The sequence below is a fragment of the Notolabrus celidotus genome, chromosome 1 (genome assembly GCF_009762535.1).
Source record: "Notolabrus celidotus isolate fNotCel1 chromosome 1, fNotCel1.pri, whole genome shotgun sequence".
NCBI lineage: Eukaryota > Metazoa > Chordata > Actinopteri > Labriformes > Labridae > Notolabrus > Notolabrus celidotus.
Window position 1 is genome coordinate 34,267,411 of NC_048272.1, and position 20,922 is coordinate 34,288,332.

Consider the following 20,922-nt stretch of genomic DNA (forward strand, 5'->3'; position numbering starts at 1 on the left):
TGTTTAATATCGTTCATTATCATGAACTTGGTGATCTCTCTGTGTGTCCCTGCTGGCCTCAGTCCAAACGAGCTGACTGCATAATGAGCTGCTCTCTTAATCAGGTGCTAAATACACACAGTTTGTGAGCACAAACTAAATGAATGGTGCAGTGCATGTTTGCCCTGCACTCTGTGGATCTGGACCTCACTCTTGTTTGTACAAAGGTTTAGTTTATTGTCAATGTTGGATTAGCATTCAGCTCGAGTACTGATTTAGTCTAGGAGTGGAGGTTGCAGTGACCGTTGTACTGCTGTCCTTGTGCTTTAAAAAACTTTATACATATCTTGAATATTCACACCAATGAGCAGTAAGATTAAGACCATTGACAGATGAGAATAACAATGATTACTACCTGTCAGTTGATGGGATATGTTGTGCAGCAAGTAAACATTTAGTCCTCAAGGTTCATAAGTAAGAAGCAGTAACAATGGGCAAGTGTTGGGATGTGAGGGACTTCAACATGGACCAGATTGTGATGGTTAGATGACTGGGTCACCAAAAGTGGTCCAGGAATGGGAAACTAGTGAGGTGGTGACAAGGTCCTGGGCTACCAAGGCTCATTGATGGTCATCAGTAACAGTTCTGACTCGTGTGTTTTGATCCAACAGAGGAGCTCCTGTGCACGTCACAAACATTTTGAGAATCCTCTCCGTCATATCCTGACTTGGGGCGGCTGTGGCTCAGTGGGTAGAGTCGGCTGTCTATCAATCGGAATGTTGGCGGTTAAATCCCAGATAATAATAATAATACATTTTATTTAAAGGCGCCTTTCCCGGCAATCAAGGACACCGCACAGATATAAATATATACATACACGAATTTACATTAAAGGAAACAAAATCAGAGTCAAAAATGAAAACAATATAAACTAACAAGGGGTAAGAAAAAAATAGAAACAATAACAAAATGACAGTGCAATTGGAGTCAGACGGAGTAAGCGGATATGTTTTGAGTTGCGATTTGAAATGGGGGAAAGAATCTGTGTTTCTGAGTTGAGGTGGCGATGAGTTCCAGAGACGGGGAGCAGAGCGGCTGAATGCTCGGCTCCCCATAGTGGTGAGACGGGCGGAGGGGACAGACAGGTGTATGGAGGAAGAGGATCTGAGGGAGCAGGAGGGAGTGGGAACATGGAGGAGGTCGGACAGATATGGGAGGGCGAGGTTGTGGATGGTCTTGAATGTCAACAGAAGGACTTTGAATTGAATACGGAACTGAACAGGGAGCCAGTGGAGCTGTTGGAGGACAGGAGTGATGTGGTGGATGGAGGGGGTTCGGGCAATGATACGGGCAGCTGAATTCTGGACCAGTTGGAGTTTATGGAGGGACTTGTGAGGGAGGCCGAAGAGGAGAGAGTTGCAGTAGTCCAGACAGGAAGTGACAAGGCTGTGGACAAGGATGGCGGCAGTGTGGGGGGTGAGGGAGGGGCGAAGACGATGGATGGAAGTAGGCAGTCCGGGTGATGTTATTGATGTGTGATTGAAAGGATAATGTGCTGTCAAGGATGACACCCAGACTCTTAACCTGGGGGGAGGGTGAGACGGAGGAGTTATCAATGGTGAGTGAGAAACTATTGGATTTGGATAGAGTGGATTTGGTGCCAATGAGGAGAACCTCGGTTTTATTACTATTTAATGTAAGGAAATTTAGGGTGAACCAGGTTTTTATTTCAGAGATGCAATCAGTGAGGGAGGTGGGTGGGAGAGTGGACGAGGGGTTAGTGGTGAGGTAGAGCTGGGTGTCATCTGCGTAACAGTGGAAGTGAATGTTGAATTTGCGGCAGTCACATGCCAAAGTGTCCTTGAGCAAGACACTGGACCCCAAATGTCTCCCTCTGTTTTTCAGAGGTGTGTGAATGTTTATAATGAGATTAGCTAATACTGATGGTCTATTTATATAACAGCCTCCACCAGTGAGTGAATGGGTATGAATGGGTGAATGTGACGAGTAGTGTAAAATCGCTTTTAATGGTCAGAAAGACTAGGAAAGTGCTATATAAGTACAAGTCCATTTACTATTTAACTCAGCTCAAAAACTTTGGAAAGGAGTCCTAGCCAGGGAGTGATTGAGGAGCACTCTTAGAGCAACTCAGAGCAAGGAAGTAAACTTTTATATCAGTGAAGAGACCTTGTTGCTAGGTATGACACATTTTTTCAAAAGCTGGAATTTGTTGATCTACAAAATAAGTAATGCTGTTGCCATTGGTCTAATTGTTTTGTGCCATTAGTTGCTGCAGATAATCTGCTCTGAAGTGTGTGGGGTTTTAATGTCACGTGTGTTGATAAAGGGTCCATTTACAACACTGATCATATAATGTCACAGAGGACAACATTGTTTAAATTACAAGTCCTGAAACTTGTCATAAACGACTTTTTAAAAAAAGATTAAATTGTTTGGGGCTTTTATTTTGATAGGGCAGCTTGTGAGGGACAGTGAATGTGGGGAGAGAGGGGCGGATGACATGTATCAAATCATGCTGGGACTCGATCCTACAACCAAGGACTGTAGCCTCCACACACCTGCTCTACCATCTGAGCCAAACTGGGCCCCAAAAATCAACACATTTAAATAGATTGCAACTTTTACCTCTGTTCTTCTTTGAAATGCAGATTAAATTTGCATTAACTGAAGTGCATATTGTGTTATGTCACTTGCAGCGCCTCTTATATAGTGCTAATGACAAAAATGGATTTGATCACAGCTGATGATGATTTGTCACAGGATCTTATTGTCTGTCTTTTTCTTTTTTCAGCGAGAGAGAGAGAAGGCAATGGTGTGTGTGTGTGTGTGTGTGTGCGTGTGTGTCTGCTCACTCTCTATATGTGATATATTCCTGTGTATTTATTACCAGAGGAGGTGAAGTCAAACTTGTGTGTGGAGGGAAACTGTGCTGTGAAAAGCAATTTGAGATTAGAGCTGTGGGTGGCTGCCATTTACCCCAGCCGCACATGTAATTGAGGTTGCCCTCAGGCTTACAGTGCAACAAGTCAAAGCAGCCATGCTGCACACACTCTCACAGGGTTCAGTCACTCTGTGGCTCTGGTACCTGAAATCAGCCCTTCATACAGCAGTGGGTGGGTGTCCCAACATAGGCAGGTCACATTACACATTAAATAATTGTTACTGTCATGATGTTTCTTCATGAGTACTTGTATATTTTGTATCATAGCTAACTCAAATCAAACCAGGCACATCTTTGAATTCATGTTTTGATTTTACTGTTACGGTTTGGTCTGTGGAGTCTCATTTTGAGGCCTTGAGTTTGGACCTTTTGGTCTCCGGGCCAGAAGTGACCAGTTTCTCTTCTCTGCACAAATAGACTACACTGTTCCACACAGCTGCAGAAATCAGTGGCTTATTTAACAATATTGATCAATGCAGCTTTAAATGTCCCGATCAAAAGGAACAGTTAAGGACTTTCCCACACTAATTAGAATTAATTTAAAAACCCAGGTTCTTTTTTCTCACTCTGGCTCTATATCTGCTGTGAGTGTTCTCTGTTGAAACTGTTTTCACTACAAGCTGATTCTAGAAAAAGCTCTGAGGGGCGAACAGTGGAGGAGAGTAACTGAGTTTTTGTAAACACTTTCTCCTGAGGTTTGTATAGTGGTATAAGAGGGCTCTGTTCTTGTGTTGTTGCGTTACTTCTTTTTGGTTGTTGTTGGTTAAGTTCCTTCAGTGGACAAATTCAGTCACCAATATTACTGGACTCAAATCAATTGAATGCCTCCCCCTCTTTTTGACCCAAGTATATCTGGTTAAATACAGCTTAGAGAAATAATGATTTCAGCACCCGGTGAAACTCCTGACCTGTCCTGATGGAGTTTGTGAACAGACATGCATTTAATAAGATTGAACGACTCTTCCTCCCTCTATCAAAGTCACAGATTATGTTGGAACCACAGGTCCTACCCCTCCACATAGTCTCTCTCATAAAGTTGAAAGCACTACATCTCCATGTGTACACTTTCTTTCACACTGTCACTCTCGTACTCACTGACTCTGAGGACCTGACTCCAATCTGACCAAGACCCCTGGGTGATGATCAATAGCCATTTACTGGTCCAAGGTGTTAAATAGTGTGGGCTGATGATTGAGTTGAACTCCAGGCTTGGAAGGGGTCAAGTCAGGAACCAAAGGGACCATATTGAACAGCTGCTGAAGGTAAAAACAGACCGTACAGGGTGAGTGAATAATGTTGGGACTCCTTTACTGTTGAAAAGAGAGAAGCTGTGCTGGAGCCTATTCAGAGCAAAGTTAATTACAGTAAAGTGAGAGTTTAGATGGAAGAGGTGTTTGATCAGACCATTTCATCCATTCAGAGGTTGGAGAGAAATGGTTGACCTGTAGAGGCAGAACAATCTACCCCCAGTGGACCATCACTGATGGAAGCAAAGCTCGGTGGGAGATGATTGGGTGAACTGGCTTTATTCAGCCCCTCATCAGGCCCTGTTTGAGGGTGGTGGTCCAATGTTGTATTACATGTGTTCAGCGAGTGTGTGAGAGGCCCCGTGGTCAAGATGGCGGCCTTATTGGATGCTTCTTAGTTCACGATCACTAAAATGTTGAATATGACACAGATGCAACATTTCATGATGCCTTTATCGTTCATCGTAAGACTTTAGCTGAGGCTGAACGATACGGGCTAAAAATCAAATCTCAGTTTTCTACACACCAAACTCAATTTATGATTTCAATTGATTTTTCTTTTCCTTTTCCTCCTGGAAAAGAAACTATCTACTACTAATAGCAGATAAATAACTAGTGATTTAGCCCCTGGTGGTCATTTGAGAAGTAAGCTGTTTTGAGGCAGACATTTCACCAATCAGCCTCAAAACAATGCATCATCAAACTCATGTAATGCTAAATAAACAAGTAAAGCCTCCTCCCAGGTAGCAATCAAATAAGGGCCAGTTTTCTCCATTGCAGTACCCTGGGATGGATCATGATTGGATCCCCACCCAACCATTTCAATCAATCCCTAATGAGAGGTTACTTCTCTAACCCTCCCTCTTCCTGATACAGTTCCCTCTCTACCTGAGGGCTGCAACATCTCTCCTCCTGCTGTAACCTGTGACGCAGTGAGGGAGCGGTTGAGAGAGTGAGAGAGAGCAGGTGTTGATAGTGAGTGGAGCAGAGCAGGGGAGCAGACCAAGCGGCAACCTTTTTTAAACTCACAAATTAAAACTGTTTTCGTTTTGCTCCAGACAAAAACCACAAGTCAATGTCCAGGTAAAATAACACGCTTTCACCATGCTAATGTTTTCATAGACTGTCCCTGAAGAAACAACAACAACAACACATTGGCACATTTGCATTTTGAAAGCAAGGTGAATAAGTAGCTCTGAAGAGAGACGTCCTTTCACTCCATGTTTTTAAAATGTATCCTGAGGGAAAATGTAAGATAAGGCAAAACATTATAATAATGAGAAATATATATACAGTGTGAATGCTGCAATAACATTTAGATGATGTGTAGTCCACTCTCCATTCAAATTGAATTAGGTATTTTTGATAATAACATCAGCTCTGTCCGGTCTTACGTGTTCCTTTTTGCAGCCCCTGATCAGTCTTGGCTCTGATTAGACCCACTAATTTCTTCCACAAATTGCAAATGTTAATATAATCAGGATTTAAGACTCCTACTTTGTATATATAGATAAAAACAGACAAACACGATTACTAAAAGTTGCTCTGTCAGGCTTTATGATATTTAATTTCCAACAAACGTAACGTTAAAGTGCACCTCACATCAGGAAACAAACACAGTGACACAACCTGTGTCCTCAGTGGGAGTTGCGCTCTGTGCTGTGAGCGCTCTCTATAAAAGCATGTTTTTAAAGCTTTTGTAACTGAAAAGGCTGTAGGCATTTACAAATTGAAGGTGATAGGATCTGTATAAAGTAAACACTAATTGGGTCATCTCTCCACGCAGTGCACTAATTGCAGCATTCTAGTTCTTAATTGTGGAATTGTCAGAGTGCATTTGGAATGCTAATGCAGCAGAGACAGCTGGTGAGAGAGAGGCCCGATGAGTCTTTTGGGACCAAATCCAAATTCACCCATGACTTTCTCTCTCTCACTCTCACTCACTCGCTCGCTCGCTCTCTCTCTGGTGCCTGAGCAGTTCAGGTAGGAGAACAGACAGAGAGTGATGGGAGGAAGGAGGGAGGGAGGGAGTGTGCATGGTGCTGTGATTATCTCCAAGCTCCAGCCTCCCTCCTCCTCCTCCCCCTCTGTCTCTCTCTCTCTCTCTCTCTCTCTGCCTCTGTCAGACCACACAGCCCACCAAGAGGGAGCTGTGTAATCGCTTAGGCGTCATTTAACCCCATTACAGGAAGTCACACATGGGTTTCAAAGAGGGGGGATCCTCTCACAGTCATCATTAGGTGTAATGAGAGCGGTCATGGTAGGATGCCAAATGATTTGGGCCCCCCCCTCCATCCCCTGCCTCTCAAGGCGGACATGCACCAGAAACTTGGTGTTTATTTCAAGACTAATGTCACTGAAAAGGACAAAGTCTGAACATTTACTAAAGGCCTTTTTTATCCTCTGAAACTGTAATCCCCACCCGTATATACAGAGATGAGCGATAACAGACTGAGTTCAGGTGAAGTAGCCTCCCAAAGTAGCTACACAAAGGAAAGCTGTTAAATAAGACTACGAGAGCTACATTTGAAATGTCAAATGTTAGAATTATACAATGTTAAAGTCTAAAACATTTGCAGGTAAAAAATGCAAAGTTGGATGTCCATTGAGGAAGGGAAGAAGAAAAAAAGCATATTAGTGTTTATTTACCTCATTTAATGAAAGTTTAGTAAATAAAAACAGTCAGGAGGAGTCGTACCTGTACTTACTTTAAAGAAGAAAACTTTTGACTGATACAACAGATGGCTGTTAAAATAAAAATCATATTTTGATGTCTAAATTAATTCAATTCACGTCTTTTAAGTTTGTTTTGTCCTTGGTGATTGTTGAATTTGTATGAAATAAAGGTACTGGTGATGCTTTGATTGAAAATCTGACAAAAAACAGAAAAACTGAATGAAATAAAAAGAAAAAAACTTTTTTATTTGACTAAAAGGTAAGTTAGAAATTAATCAAACAAAGAGCTTTGTATGTCTCTTGTGTTACAGAACTTTCATATTTTCAACTCAGGACGCTCTAATTAGCGAAACCCTTCTGTTCAGAAATGCATTTAGTCATCATGGATGGTTTCTTTCTACAAAGAATGCAAATCAGTGCAAACCCGAGCGACAGCTAACAGACACTTTCAGTTTAAAGACATTGAGCATTGGCTAGAAGCAGGTACTAAAACACATGGAAGTAAACCTGAGGTTTTATGTACATTAAAGTTTGTCACATCATTTTACTTTCATGCACATTAGGCAGCAATACACTATCGCAGTTCATCACCACGAGGGCTGTCACATGATTATTATTTTAAATCAAATTAATTGCTAAACTTCAGTAGTTATTCTCAATTAAACACATTCAATAATTCTCATGTTTAAATTTCATTTCTTAGCCTATCAGAGCAGTTTTTCCATATTAACAATGTAAAGCAGTTCTTACCCGTGTCTCCCTTTGGAAATGAAATGGATGTAATGAAATGTACTATCTTAACTCACCATGAATAGTTTACGGACATGGATGAGAAGAGAATAAAAGGTGTTGTACTGCCTGATTACTCTGCAGCCTTTGACGCCATGGGTCATGAGTTCATGTTGAAAAGACAGAAATATTAGATAGAAAACATTTTGTGTTTTTTAATGGAAGCTGTTCATATGTGAAGCTTGTGGAACATGGAGTGCCTCAAGGTAGCTGTCCTAGGCTTCTCATGTACACAATTTTTTCAACTGCTCTTCCGTCAGTTATAAATATATCAAATATGTCTATGTATGCTGATGATTCAACCATGTCTTAAATACAAATTTAAAGAGGGGCTTAAAGCAGCAATAAACTTGCATTAAATGTATCTAAAACAACCAGTTTAATGATTGGGACTACTTCTACCAAAGCTGGATCTCAATATAAATCCTATAGAGTGTTACATTTGAGTAAAACCTAACATTAGATAACTCAGGTGTACACAGAAGAAGCTGTACTTCTAAAGAACAATGTAAATAAAGGTCTGATTAAGGATTATTGATGGTTCAGGATCATGAATCATTTCTCTCTCTCTCTCTCTCTCTCTCTCTCTCTCTCTCTCTCTCTCTCTCTCTCTCTCTCTCTCTCTCTCTCTCTCTCTCTCTCTCTCTCTCTGAGACATAGCATGTGACACATTTTCCCTCCAAAGCCACCAGTCTGCTTCTTTATCAGCTGTTACCATGCCCACGCTGAGACTCTAAAACACGTCAAACTGAATTAACAGGTGAGAAAATGTTCTATCCGTGGCATCCCTCTGTGACAGTTTGCAAACCCCTGCTTTTCTCCAGATACACAAGTTGACAGTTCTCTGAGGTTGGAGGCACAAGACCCAACCCCCCTTCATGCTGGTGCACGTGTGCGTGTGTGTGTGCGTGTGTGTGTGCGTGTGCGTGTGCGTGTGCGTGTGCGTGTGCGTGTGCGTGTGCGTGTTAAAAGAGGATTTGTTTTACATTTTCTACAAATGACAAAATAATCATTCAGCCGATGTGATCCATTTTTTATCCTCAGAATATTTAATGCTGCAGTACTTTTTTCCGACTGGCTCTTTCCTTTCCTTTCCATCCACGTTAAGATTAGAAAGATCTCTGTGCACTAGAAGAGTGTCATGAAATCAAAGTGGTGTAACATCAGAGACCTGTTCAGAGATACATGCCAGGAGAAGAACCAAGGATAAAGGCTGGGACCACTCTGTCGAACACAGCCCCAGCTAACTTCCTCGGTCAGCCTTCTATCTTTTATTCCACCTCAGATGTGTCTCTGATAATGGCCACCAACATTCAAATATGTCTTTCCATTTTTATTATAGGCTTTGAAATGGATACAGCATTGAGTTGGCAGTTTGACGTCAATATGACCAACAATAGATCCTTTTTGCAGACTATTCCTGCTGAGAACTTTGTGCATCAGGTAGAAAACATCAAGGCAAATCTCAAAGTGCAGCTGCAGCTGAACAGCTACATTAACGTTGGGGTGGTTCTGAGATGCAAATACATTGCTCAGGTACGACATGTGGCTCATATTATATTATATTTACTGTGAAGGTGAGATTAATCAGATACAGGTTAGAATATAATAACAATCACACAGATGAAAAAATTAGTAAAGGTAGGAAGTAAAGCACATACAAGGGGTGGGAAGTGACACATTTAAAGAGAAACACACAAAACCTCACAGCAAGTAGGTTCCTGGTTCCGATCCCAGCCGGAGACTTTCTATGTGGAGTTTGCATGATCTCCCTGTGCATTCACAGGATCCCTCAAGATACTCTGTCTTCCTCCAAAGACATCCTTGTTTGGTAAACTGGTCCAGTTGGTCCAAATGGTCTAATTTAACTATGAGTGTGAGTGTGGTTGCTTGTCTGTATGCGCTCTGTGATAGGCTGGCGACCTGTCCAGGGTGTACCCCACATCTCACCTAATGACAGCTGGGATTGGCTTCAGCCACCCATGGCCCCAAATGGAATAAGCAGTAAAGATAATGGATGGGTAGATGGATGTATGATGGACAGGTTAGAGGCCGTGACTCTTGCTGTGCACAGGCTGTTTCCCTCTCTCAGCACCCTCTTGCACTTTAGATGCTTGGACTTAATGATATTTTGCTGTCTCTGCTGTGACGTGGGTGTTTGACTTTGTCTGTTGAAGGTTAAAAGTTCTTAAAACTGGTCTTAAATTATGTTAGATGTAATCAGTTTGGGAATTTAGTTGACAGAGAATGAATGTTGAGAAGTTTTGAGCATGACTTCATTCAGCAGCCCAAACTCTGACTGACCTCTATCATCTCTATAGACACAAAGAGTCCATGTTGAGAAGTGTGCCACAACAAAATCCTATTATTGGCTTCTTCCCTTGTCGGAGATTCTGTTAAAATCAGCTGATTGGAGTGTGTTGCTGCAGGCTGCTAGACGCTGTCTTTGCATTTGAATGTTTCACATTTTACTGTCAGTACAGTAAATTGTAGAAGGATATTTTCCACATCTGTACTCTGAGACAGATGACTGACCAGCTGTCACCAATACATTTATTAGCAAGCTTCAGTATAGAAACATTGCCAATAAATATGTTTTTAGAGTAAGACAGTGTGCAGGAGTTGGCTCGCAATTTATAAAAAATATAAACTTTGCGTTGTTACTGCAGATGAACATCTGTTTTTTGAGCCCTTGGAGAATTAAAATAAGAGGATGTATCTTTTGCTACTCTACGGTTACCTTTTAATATAAAAACAATTATTCAAAGGAAGACAACGTCTGTATTATAATTAAATTGTAATACACATTTGATTAGTCGAATTACACTGCTTGTCTCAAAAAAAAGTTGCACACTAATATTTTGTTGGATCGCCTTTAGCTTTGAATACGGCACACATTCGCCGTGGCATAGTATCGATAACTTCTCCAATGTCACAACATTTATTTCCATCCAGAGTTGCATTCATTTTTCCGCCAAGATCTTGTATTGATGATGTCTTCTCCAGCACATCCCAAAGATCCTCAGTGGGGCTGAGGTCTGGACTGCCTGTGCCATCAGGGAAGAAAAATTCCATTGGTGGAAAGACCTGGGGTCTCATTTATAAAAGAGTGCGCAGAATCCCTACTAAAAGAGTACGTACTCTAATTTTGATTTCTAAAACCGCCCGCACGCAAACTTTAGGCAATGTTCTGTTTATAAATCACAAACCACCTGGAGATATGCACGCATAGTTCAGCCTCGTAATCCACCCTTTTCACGCCCACATTAAACCATATACGGTCAATGCAAAGCACTTTATGAATGAACATGCATACAAATGAGCCGGAAGATCAAAGGTTCTCACGGTGAATCACGGAGAATACAGTTTCTGACACAGAAACCGTGGTCCTCATGAATGAAGCGGAGGTCAGAGAGCATGCATTGTTTGTTTCTTACAGCAGAAGGGCCACAAAAGAAATACAAATAAAAATAAAAACATTGAGTGACTCTTCATTCATGTATCCGTCACCAGTGCCAGAGCATCCATCATTTATAATTACGCACAGGTCTCACTGCAGTGTTTCATGTTTACAGGACATGCACTTTTATTTCACATTACAGAGAGCTCACGTCCTTCAGAGAACACCTCCCCGATGTTATCTGACAGAAGTTTGATCCGTGAATATAAGTTTTAATGCGTTGGTTTCATCACGGGCAGCTTGGCCTGCGCTTTGACTGATTATGATGATATGTAAGATAATAACTGTGAGAACCGGGCATGGCTTTACTTCCACACTTTTCTCATTAACATAGTAAACACATGCAGATGAGGAAGATGTGATCAGTGTGTGAGGCAGCGGGGGCCGTGTCTCTGCGCTCCGCGTACGTTGTACAGCAGTCTTTATTAAAGGTATAAATACACATACTGACTCTGCACAGCATTAGAAACATTGACTGTCACTTTGCTCCGCAGCTGATTTGTGTCTTCTGATGTTACTTTGGTTTTACCTCCCGACGAACACGTTAGGATACGGCCCGTTTTGTTCCTCTACACTTTGGAGAAATGTGACGGTGAGACAAAGCTGATTAAGTATTTGATGAACTTTAAGACAAGCTTTTATCTTTTAATGACAGCTTATTGGAAATGACACAGACACACATACAAATAGAGTATACAGATTTTAGTGATGACGGTGACGCGGGTCTGTTAATGTTGTTATTCAATGAATGAAATGCGTAAAAGGCATTGAAATATAATCTGACTTCAGTTCTCCCTCTCACCAACTGCGTCGCCAATCTCCCCCTGCCTCTAAAATGTACGTACGCCTGGGTCAGACTAGTCACATTTTCCCGTCAAGTTTGTTTTTATAAATGACAAACTTGGCGTGAAAACTGGCATACGCCAATTTCAGGCCCCATTTTGTGTGTAAGATGCGTTTATAAAGGAGACCCCTGGTCATTCAGAATATTCAGGTAGTCAGCTGACCTCCTTCTTTGGGGGCATAATGATGCTGAACCTGGACCTGACCAAAGTGTAGCAACTCCAGATCATAACACCGTCCCCAAAGACTTATACGGCAGGCACTAGGCATGATGGGTGCATCACTTCATCCGCCTCTCTTCTTACCCTGATGAGCCAATCACTCTGGAACAGGGTAAATCTGGACTCATCAGACCACATGACCTACTTCCATTGCTCCAGAGTCCAATCTGTATGGTCCCTTGCAAATCTCTGTTTTCTTTGCTTGATGCAGGCCAATAATTTGACCCTTCTGAAACAGATTAACATCCTTCCCACGACCACAGGATGTGTCTTCTGACATGGTTGTTTAAGAAATGAGAAGCTATTCCCTGCATCAGCTGGGGTTAAATAAGTTGTTGCTAGCTGAAACATCTTCATCACTGCAGTATTTATCCAAAGGCTCTTACCTACTTGCTCAATTAAATCCTGGTGGCAACTTTTTTTTTGGATGGATAGTATAGAAAGGTTCGATTAAAGTTATTCATTCATCTCACTTCACTTCATGTCACTAGTGTCCTTCTTGGGCCATCCGAGTCATACAAGTTTGGACCTGCCCCTGTTAATGCCATACTGACACAGTGATACTCATCTCCATACATTCATTTCTGATTGGATGAAATAATCCATCACAATGTTTAAAAACAGAAACTTGAATAAAAAAAGACACATCTTTTTAGAATTACCAAATGTTTGGTGGTGAAACATGTTCTTGGTGTTTTCTGTTACTTTGAGTGGCAGTGTCGGAGACAGTGTCTTTGAGACTTCAGTTGTGTGGTGGCAATAATGGTTTCTCTCAGCAGGATGTCAAGCGTGTAAGAGTTGATGGAGGAGTTTGTCAAATGTGACACCATCTTTCTATCAGAGACACGGTCTGATAAGATGGATTCATCTCCGCACAGAAGAGATTCACCATGAGAGAAACACACAATAACGCCCATCACGTCTGCTGTGATAAAGAAAACCATGATCTTCATTTAACTGCTGGATTCAATATTTCAGCTCTCTGTTCTTTTGTTGCCTCAGCTCATGAGATTGATCGTTTTCAATACCAATGTTAATTTTTTGTAAAATGTGGAATCCGAATGAGATAGCAGTCTAACCTTCAGGGCTGCTGATTTATATATGTCTATACTTTACTGAGAGTGGAGTGCACACAAGGTTTAACAATGTTTTAAAAATATATTGCTGTGCCCTTCAGCAGCTCTCATGCTGAGCCTTTCACCTTTTTAAATAAGACACCGTAAGCAACACATTCATGCTTCCATTTTTTACTGCTTGAGTTAAGTGTGAACACAGACTTCATGCCTTAAGTATTGACAGCAGTAACAATGACTTGAGTTAAGCTGTTGGAAAAACGTTTGGAGCACCGCTAGTGTAGCAAATTACTCTGTGATAATTGTTTATGATGTTTTGTTCAATTATTCTAGGTTGTTATGGTGATATTAAGCTACAAATATAAATTTGGACTCTGTTGTTACCTGTCTGTAGCTGTCACTAAGCTCTGATGTGAGCCAAACAAATGAAACTAAAGAGGCATGTCTCCTTCTTAGGCTGGCCACGCACTCAATGATAACAAGGCCAATTTAGGGCCAAAACACCACCCCCAATGATCGCGAGGCATGGCCTGATATGAGAGCTTGTCGAAACTGATTATTAGTTCAAATAATCATCAAGTGTGTGGTATCATTAAAACTATTTAACCACTCTGAGTGCGAGCCTCCCCAACCTGGGATTGTGCATCATTGATAACCAGGGGTCAGTTTTTTGTTTGGCCAAAGATTGATTACAAATGCTCGCACACAAGACAAACACAACGCATAAGAAGACAGACTTTTCTCCCACAGCAGACCCCTGTGTTGATCCAGCTGCAACCACTCACTTCAAGGGTACAAGATTGTCATCAATCAGTGCAGTCAACACTTTTGAGTTAGCAGCCTTTCTGAAATTATGTCAGCAAACAAAAAGACACACACACATACACACCAAGAATAAAAAAAACAGTACAAGAAATGCAAAATAAATGGGAACAAGAAAGATGTCAGCAAGATATAGAAAGTAAACTGGCCTGTAACCACTCAACCAGCACAGGGAGGTTGACACTATCTTGCAAGGAGGATCCAAGACTGTTGGAAGTTTGAGGGCAGCACTGGTGCAGGGCAGGGCAGCCATGTCATCGACAAAGCAGACGCAGAGACCAGGAATCTGTCAGCTTAAATAGACAACCTAACTCAGAGGATACTTTGTCAGGTGATTGTGAGAATCACCCATAGCAAGTGTGAAAGTAGTGCAGCTCATGTTGCCTTCCCGAACTAACGAGCGAAGGCCTCGCTCCATTTTTGGTTTCACACAGATAAACCAAGGTAATAGCGAAAGAACCGTCTGACCTTAAGCTCTGAAGGTTGATGGACATGTAATTATTGAAAGCACAATGTCAAACAGTCATTGATGACAGAACAATAAGGCTTTTATGTTGCAGATGTTAAAACGTCCTCCTCATACACTGGTTTGAAGAGAAGTGTCGACCCATTTATTCAAATCTATTCATTTTAATTGTGCAATTATTTTTTAAACTGCTTGAGGAAGGTTATTTTATCAGGGCTACTTTCACAAACTCTGCATAAAAACAGGAACAACTTAATATGCACACAGTGAATTTGGCACCCAGCTGAGCTGATAGGACTACTGCAAGCAGTAGGTATAAACCCCGCTCTGCGTCCTCGCCCATATATTTGAACTTTAGGGCTCTTCAGTGAGCGCCTCCAGCTGTCTGTTGATGTGTGCAATGAACAGTATCCTTGTACAGTCTGATGTTATTGACCACCTGCCGTCTCCCTGTCTCTTCCAGGCCTGAGAATCAGTGGGACATGTCGACCCTGCGCTTTGGACAACATCTCATCAAGGCCTCGGCCGTGTTCCTGCAGACGGAGCTGTCCTTTGCTCTGGTCAACAGGAAGCCTGTGGTGCCTGGACGTATCTTTTCATTATTTACCTTTTACAGCTGAAAGGTGAGCCTGCAGAGCTTACAACTGTTCCTGTTTTGAGGTATGTGTAGGCATTATAACAACTGAAAGACCTTCAGAATCTGAGGAGTGATGTGTTGCACTTGTTGTTGCATTAGTTTGGCTGGAATCTGTGGATAGATAAAGAAGCGTATTGAATTTCCGTTTAAGTTTCCATCCAGGTATTGGTTGTTTTTCCCTTGAAGCTTTGTGAGGTGCTGCTGATGCAATCCACGACAACATCTGAAGCACAAACGGATGAATAAATGACCCTTATTTTTCATTATACACATTGGTACAATGAAATTCTGTTAGGCTGCTCTCTGGTGTTAAAATTCAACAAACAGAAGACAAATCAAGCAACCACAAAACAAAGATACAGCAGTAAATAGAGAAGTAAACACTAGAATATCAAAGAGCAGTAAATAATAAAGAGTAAAAGCAGCACCAGAGTTCAGCAGGAGTATAAAGCAACTCTGGTGCAACATTATTAGTCTGTTTTTGTATATTTTATATGAACCGTATGTATTTCAGTCCCTGTTGGGTGTTGATAGCTTTCTTTCACCATCTTGCAAGAGGCATATGATAGAGGCAACAGCTCTGGGATCGTGTCGTCCTGTGTCACTTCATTGTTTGCCTCCCCCCTCCTGGAAATTAAAGGGCAGGGGTTCAAACAGGGAGTCTCCAGGGTGCGGCAAGTCTTCGTAAACGCCTTCATCATAAGTCTGTTCGTATATGTTAGTCTGAAAGCTCAATCATAATGACGCAATGGGCCACCTCCACCACAAGGTGCAGTTGTCTCCTTTCAGCTGCAGCGGGGCGGTGCAACATTGTGGCGCAGTTCATTTGGATGCTTTTAATTGTACTGGATAGTTAAAGTTAATCAGCGGGCAAGTTGGGCTTGTTTCGGTTTCCTGAGGAAGACGAAGAGTCTTTGTTGTACCTTCTTCACCAGCTGTTTGGAGATGGTGGCACCCTGGAACTTCGGGTTGTCCACCCTCTCTACTTCCTCTCCATGTATGTGGACATTTGCTGTTGTTTTTCCTAAACACATGAATTCACATAACAACACAATTTTAGGTCTCCATGCAAACTTTTGTACTCTTAAAAAATAACTAATCTTGCAATGAAGTCATTTTGAATGTCAGGGTCGTATAGGGGGGTCAGCCACGGAGGTAACACAACATTCATGAAAGTGATATAACACTAAAATATTAAACCGTTAAAAGAAAATGAGATGCCATGCTTAAGATAAATAAAATAAAATACAAAATAACTAAAATTTGAAATAGATAATAAATAAATAAATAAATAAATAAGATGAGTAAATAGGATAAAAATGAAGAGAACCAACATCCCTTTAAGGACTTGGAAACATCTTAATGGACTCAAACCACTTACATTAACTTACCATAATCATAATGAAGCTTTAAACCAGTAAATCTACTTTCTAAGATGTATCTTACTTCTCAAGCTAGAGGCCTAAATCATCTGTATTAGTGTTAACTGAGCAGCAGCAGCATGTATGGCTCACCTGTGACTTATAAATGAACCCATTCAGCTGGTGCTCACACTGCTGACATGTCCACCTCAGCTTTGTGCTCGTGCTGTAGAGCTTATTTTATATTTAGGACTGTTAGATGATCGCTCTTCAGCTCTTATATCAAACATTTCTAGCAATAAAACGGAAGAAGTGTAAGAGGACATGTCTTATCTGACCAGACTTTCTGATATGTAAAAGTTAACTAAACAAAAACACCTGACACCTGAGTTATGATTAATAATAAGCTCTACTCGGGGACAGGTAAGTGCTAATACGGCTAATCTCTCACACAGGATGAATGTGCAGTGATATTTAAATCCCAGATGATTATGACAGTGTTTGTTTACTCCTGGGTCACAGCAATGTTACAGCTATCCAAATGACAGAGAGGTGGGTGGCTCTGCCAAAATGTGCTGCTTTGTATTTTCAGAGGTTTTTTATGTAGGACTAACGGATATAGGAGGAGAGGATAAAAAGATAAAGGTTGTTGTAAACGTCTGGGAATGTTCTCAGACTGCCTGATTATGTGCAAGAAAGGAGAGAAGAATCCCTTTCTGATTGGTCATGGGAGAATATTGCATTATATAACTGCCTTTTCCTCCAACACGTCTTCTCTTCATGTAGGAGTTTTTAAATGCGTCTCGTTTCACAGCTGCATTCAAGTCAATGGGTTAAAGTGTTCATGTTGCTCACCTCTCTTAGGTCACAGCTGAGTTTGGTCAGGAGTTTGCTGCTAGTACTTCAAGCAGCGTGGTATCAAAGTGTCGTTCTGCATCTCAAGTGCACATTTTGTCAGCACTTGTGGGCTGGCTCAATACAATTAATGACTGCTAATGATGCTTATATTATCCATCTCTGAATTTGGAAAGTCCAGGAAAAAAGCTGAACAAGTTGCCATGGATAGAAGACAGTCAGAAAACAGTACTGTGTAAAGTTAATTTCTTCGCTGCGGTCTGGCTCCGTGCTCTCTCATCCTTCAACACCCACCGGCTGCGTTTTCATAACGCAGCACGGAGCAGTACCGCCGGACAGCTTAAGTCAAGTGACCAAGGTTTTCCCGCAGTAATTACTGAATCAAGGATTCTCCTCCTCCTCTCCTCATCCATGTTGTCTTTATGGTCCTCTGAAAACCTCTGACCTGTTGACTCCATGCCTGGCTCCGCTCATCATGATAGTTTGTTGTTCTAGTTAAATGAAATACGATCTGGTGATAACACAGAGTGTTTTATTCTGAAAATTAACAGGATATTTTCATTTGGTTTTGGCGCCTGACTTCCTGTCCCGCTCCATCTGCTCTGTTGAGATTGAAGCATCGTGTTCTGGCACCCTACAAAAATAAAAGTCTTGTGTATCTGATCTGGAGGGCTCTGGCCTGCCGGATCAGAGATGCAGCCGGAATGCAATGGAGTGGATCCAGTGGGAGTTTACACAATGACTAGAAGTAAAAACCTCTCAATCCTGTGCCATGATGGATTGGAATTTGGTCGTGAGGCAAAAGGGAACTTCCAGGCTTGCATGTTCTTTATAATAAACTTTTACTCCAACTCTGGAAACACAGAAACACAAGCACATCAGCTTAGCATGGCTGCATACTGCAGAGTATTAACACTCTTGCTCACTCAGACACACTGTAATAAATGTCCTCTGGTGCTGTTGATCACACTTACACTTTATAATACTCTAACAGTTGATGTTATAGCAGACCACATGTGGTTACTCTACTGAATTACAGGCAAAAAAACATGGCAGATGCAACACTTCAAAGACAACTGATTAACTTGTAAAACTCTGACAGGCATGAACAGAAGTCTGCTTCCTCACACACACGTTATACATCTGTGTGTTGCTACGTTACGTTACACATAGTTTCATCACTTCTGCCCACCTGGAAATACAGAAATACAAGCACCTCGGCTCAACGTGGCTCTATACTGCAGAACAGCTCTGAATGACGTGTGCACCATAGACTGTATGAATAATGGACGTAGTATCCGTGACGTCGCCCATCTGTTTCGGAAGCACTGTTTTGAGACCAATCGACGGCAAAACCATATTGCTGCTGTCGAGCAATTGTGACGCAAAGAGGCGGGCTTTGAGCCTCCTAGCCAACAGCTACAATCAAGTCAGCTGTGCCTCTCATTGGAAGACTCGTAGTCTTAATGTCTTCCAAATTGCTGCATTATGAAAAAATTCACCCCCCGTACAGTGTGTGCCGATGAGCTATCCAGACAACACTCTGCTGTAAAGTTTGGCTTTTTTGAATTGGTGGTTTCCTTTACTTCCAGAGCCAGCCTCAAGCGGATCCACTTTCATATTGGACTCATATTTTTAGACCGGGAGTTGCCGCTTGGTGTGCACCCAAACATCCTACATGCCGCTAAGCTGCACAAGGTGTATGCGTGCACCTTTCTCATTTAAACCCCAAACAAACCTATGTATGCTTTGGTACACAAAGATAAACCCCATTACCCCTGATCAAGATAATACACTAGCATAAAATGCGAGTGGGGGCTGCAGGGTGTCCATTTATAAGCTCAAAAGTGTCCATATGTGTGCTTCGCATTATCACGGCTCCCACATGTTGGTCGCTTCTACAGGCTTTATTCCATTAATGTTACAATTTTAGCTGAGGGGGTGGAGACAAAGGGGAAAACAAGCTAAGCATTCAGACTTTTAATGCAGGTTTAGGTACAGCATCACTCAGTAATTGACAAACAAACATTGAGATGAACTCTGTTGTTCCTCTCTCCCTCTCCTCCATCAGTGTAAGTAAATAGAGAAACATCAGTGTTGTGAGAGGCAGCGTCCCTGACAGTGATCTGAAGCAGAATCAGCCTGAGTCCTTCAAAGTCAACATCTGTCTCATTGTTTCTCTCTGACTTGACGTGAACATTCACCGCTCAATGGAGCACTTCCTAGAGCCTCTTGTTGTTGCTTGGCAACAGATGCTGTTTTTGTGGAGGAGAATGTGCCCTTGATGCAAAGGCTATATCAGCAGATGTTTACCTTACACACATAAACGCATATCAAGAGGATGGACTGTAACAATGTCTGTTGAAGGTTACCTATAGGCCCGTCTCTGAGCAGGATTGTTAATTTCTAGTGTGTTTGACCGGTCGTTGTGTTTTTATACTGCACAGCGTTTGTTTGGCTTGCACATATGCATGGGTGACACACAGGGAGGAGGTCATGGGTCCTTGTGGACTCTATACTAGTCTCTACAATCTCGTGGCGTGACAAAGAAAATAATAGGAAACATTTTTCTTTCTATTATTCATCGTTTTCAGCCTGACTGTAAAATAAACAAAGAAAGAAGAAGACAAAAATCATGTGCATGGTGATTTCTGCTGCCGATTTGTATGAGTAATGTTCTTTTTCTCTTTCTGGAATGATAATCAGTTCTTGGCTTTGTGCTCAACTTCTCAAGTGCAGCTCTCGCCTCACACAACTCCTCCACACTGAGATTAACTTAGGACCAGGGAGAGTTATTTCTCTGCTCCGCTCTACACCTCCACCCTTTGGCAATATGTTAGCATTATTTGAATCAAATTTATCTTCAGACACTGTAATTATCCTTCTATGTGAGAGAGGCCTGACATTTTCTTAGAAAGACAGAAAAAACATCACGTGTCTGCAGGATGGACCTGTGCTTTTATGCAATAAATAAATTAAAAAGTTAAATGAAGATGGTTAGAAACAGTCTGAAACAAACACCCATGCAAGTTGCAACAACCCAGCGAGGAGAGGCTATAGTGGCATCTGAGGCTGGACCATAGACTGTATAAATAATGGACGTAGTATCTGTGACATCACCCATCTGTTCCTGAGCGCTGTTTTGAAGCCAATCGTTGGCGGGAGCCACATTAGAAATGCGGAACTCAACCAAACTTAGTGTGAGGTAAAGAGGCGGACTTTGAGCCTCCCAGCCAACAGCTATGTGTTCCCGCCCGTCAGTCAAGTCAGTCAAGTCAGTCATGTCCTTATTTGGGCAAAAACTGGTAATCTTAATATCTTCTGAACCGTCACATTAGAAAAAAAATCACCCCCCGTACAGTGTGTGCCGATAGAGAGATTAGCTACGTAGACCCAAGATGTTTTTTGAACCACAAGTAAACATATTTATTAATGCAGCAAAGATCGGCTGTTTTGAATTGTGGTGTATGTGGTTTCCAGTGTTTCTGCAGTCAGCCTCAATCGGATACTCGATGAATTGTACTTTATATC

The 20,922-nt window shown here is 41.7% G+C and overlaps 1 protein-coding gene across 4 annotated transcripts in view; it reads left to right on the forward strand.

Annotated features, from left to right (window-relative positions):
- Positions 1–20,922, forward strand: part of fhit (fragile histidine triad diadenosine triphosphatase) — a 412,878-nt gene that overhangs the window by 147,774 nt on the left and 244,182 nt on the right. For 3 of the 4 annotated variants that reach the window (XM_034689681.1, XM_034689771.1, XM_034689853.1), the window contains exon 4: positions 15,002–15,126. In XM_034689681.1, the coding sequence (XP_034545572.1) occupies positions 15,021–15,126 (106 nt within the window). In that variant the 5' untranslated portion in view covers positions 15,002–15,020. Of the gene's footprint in view, positions 1–8,331; positions 8,414–15,001; positions 15,127–20,922 lie in introns of those variants that run through there. The other variant, XM_034689937.1, reaches the window with a different exon arrangement.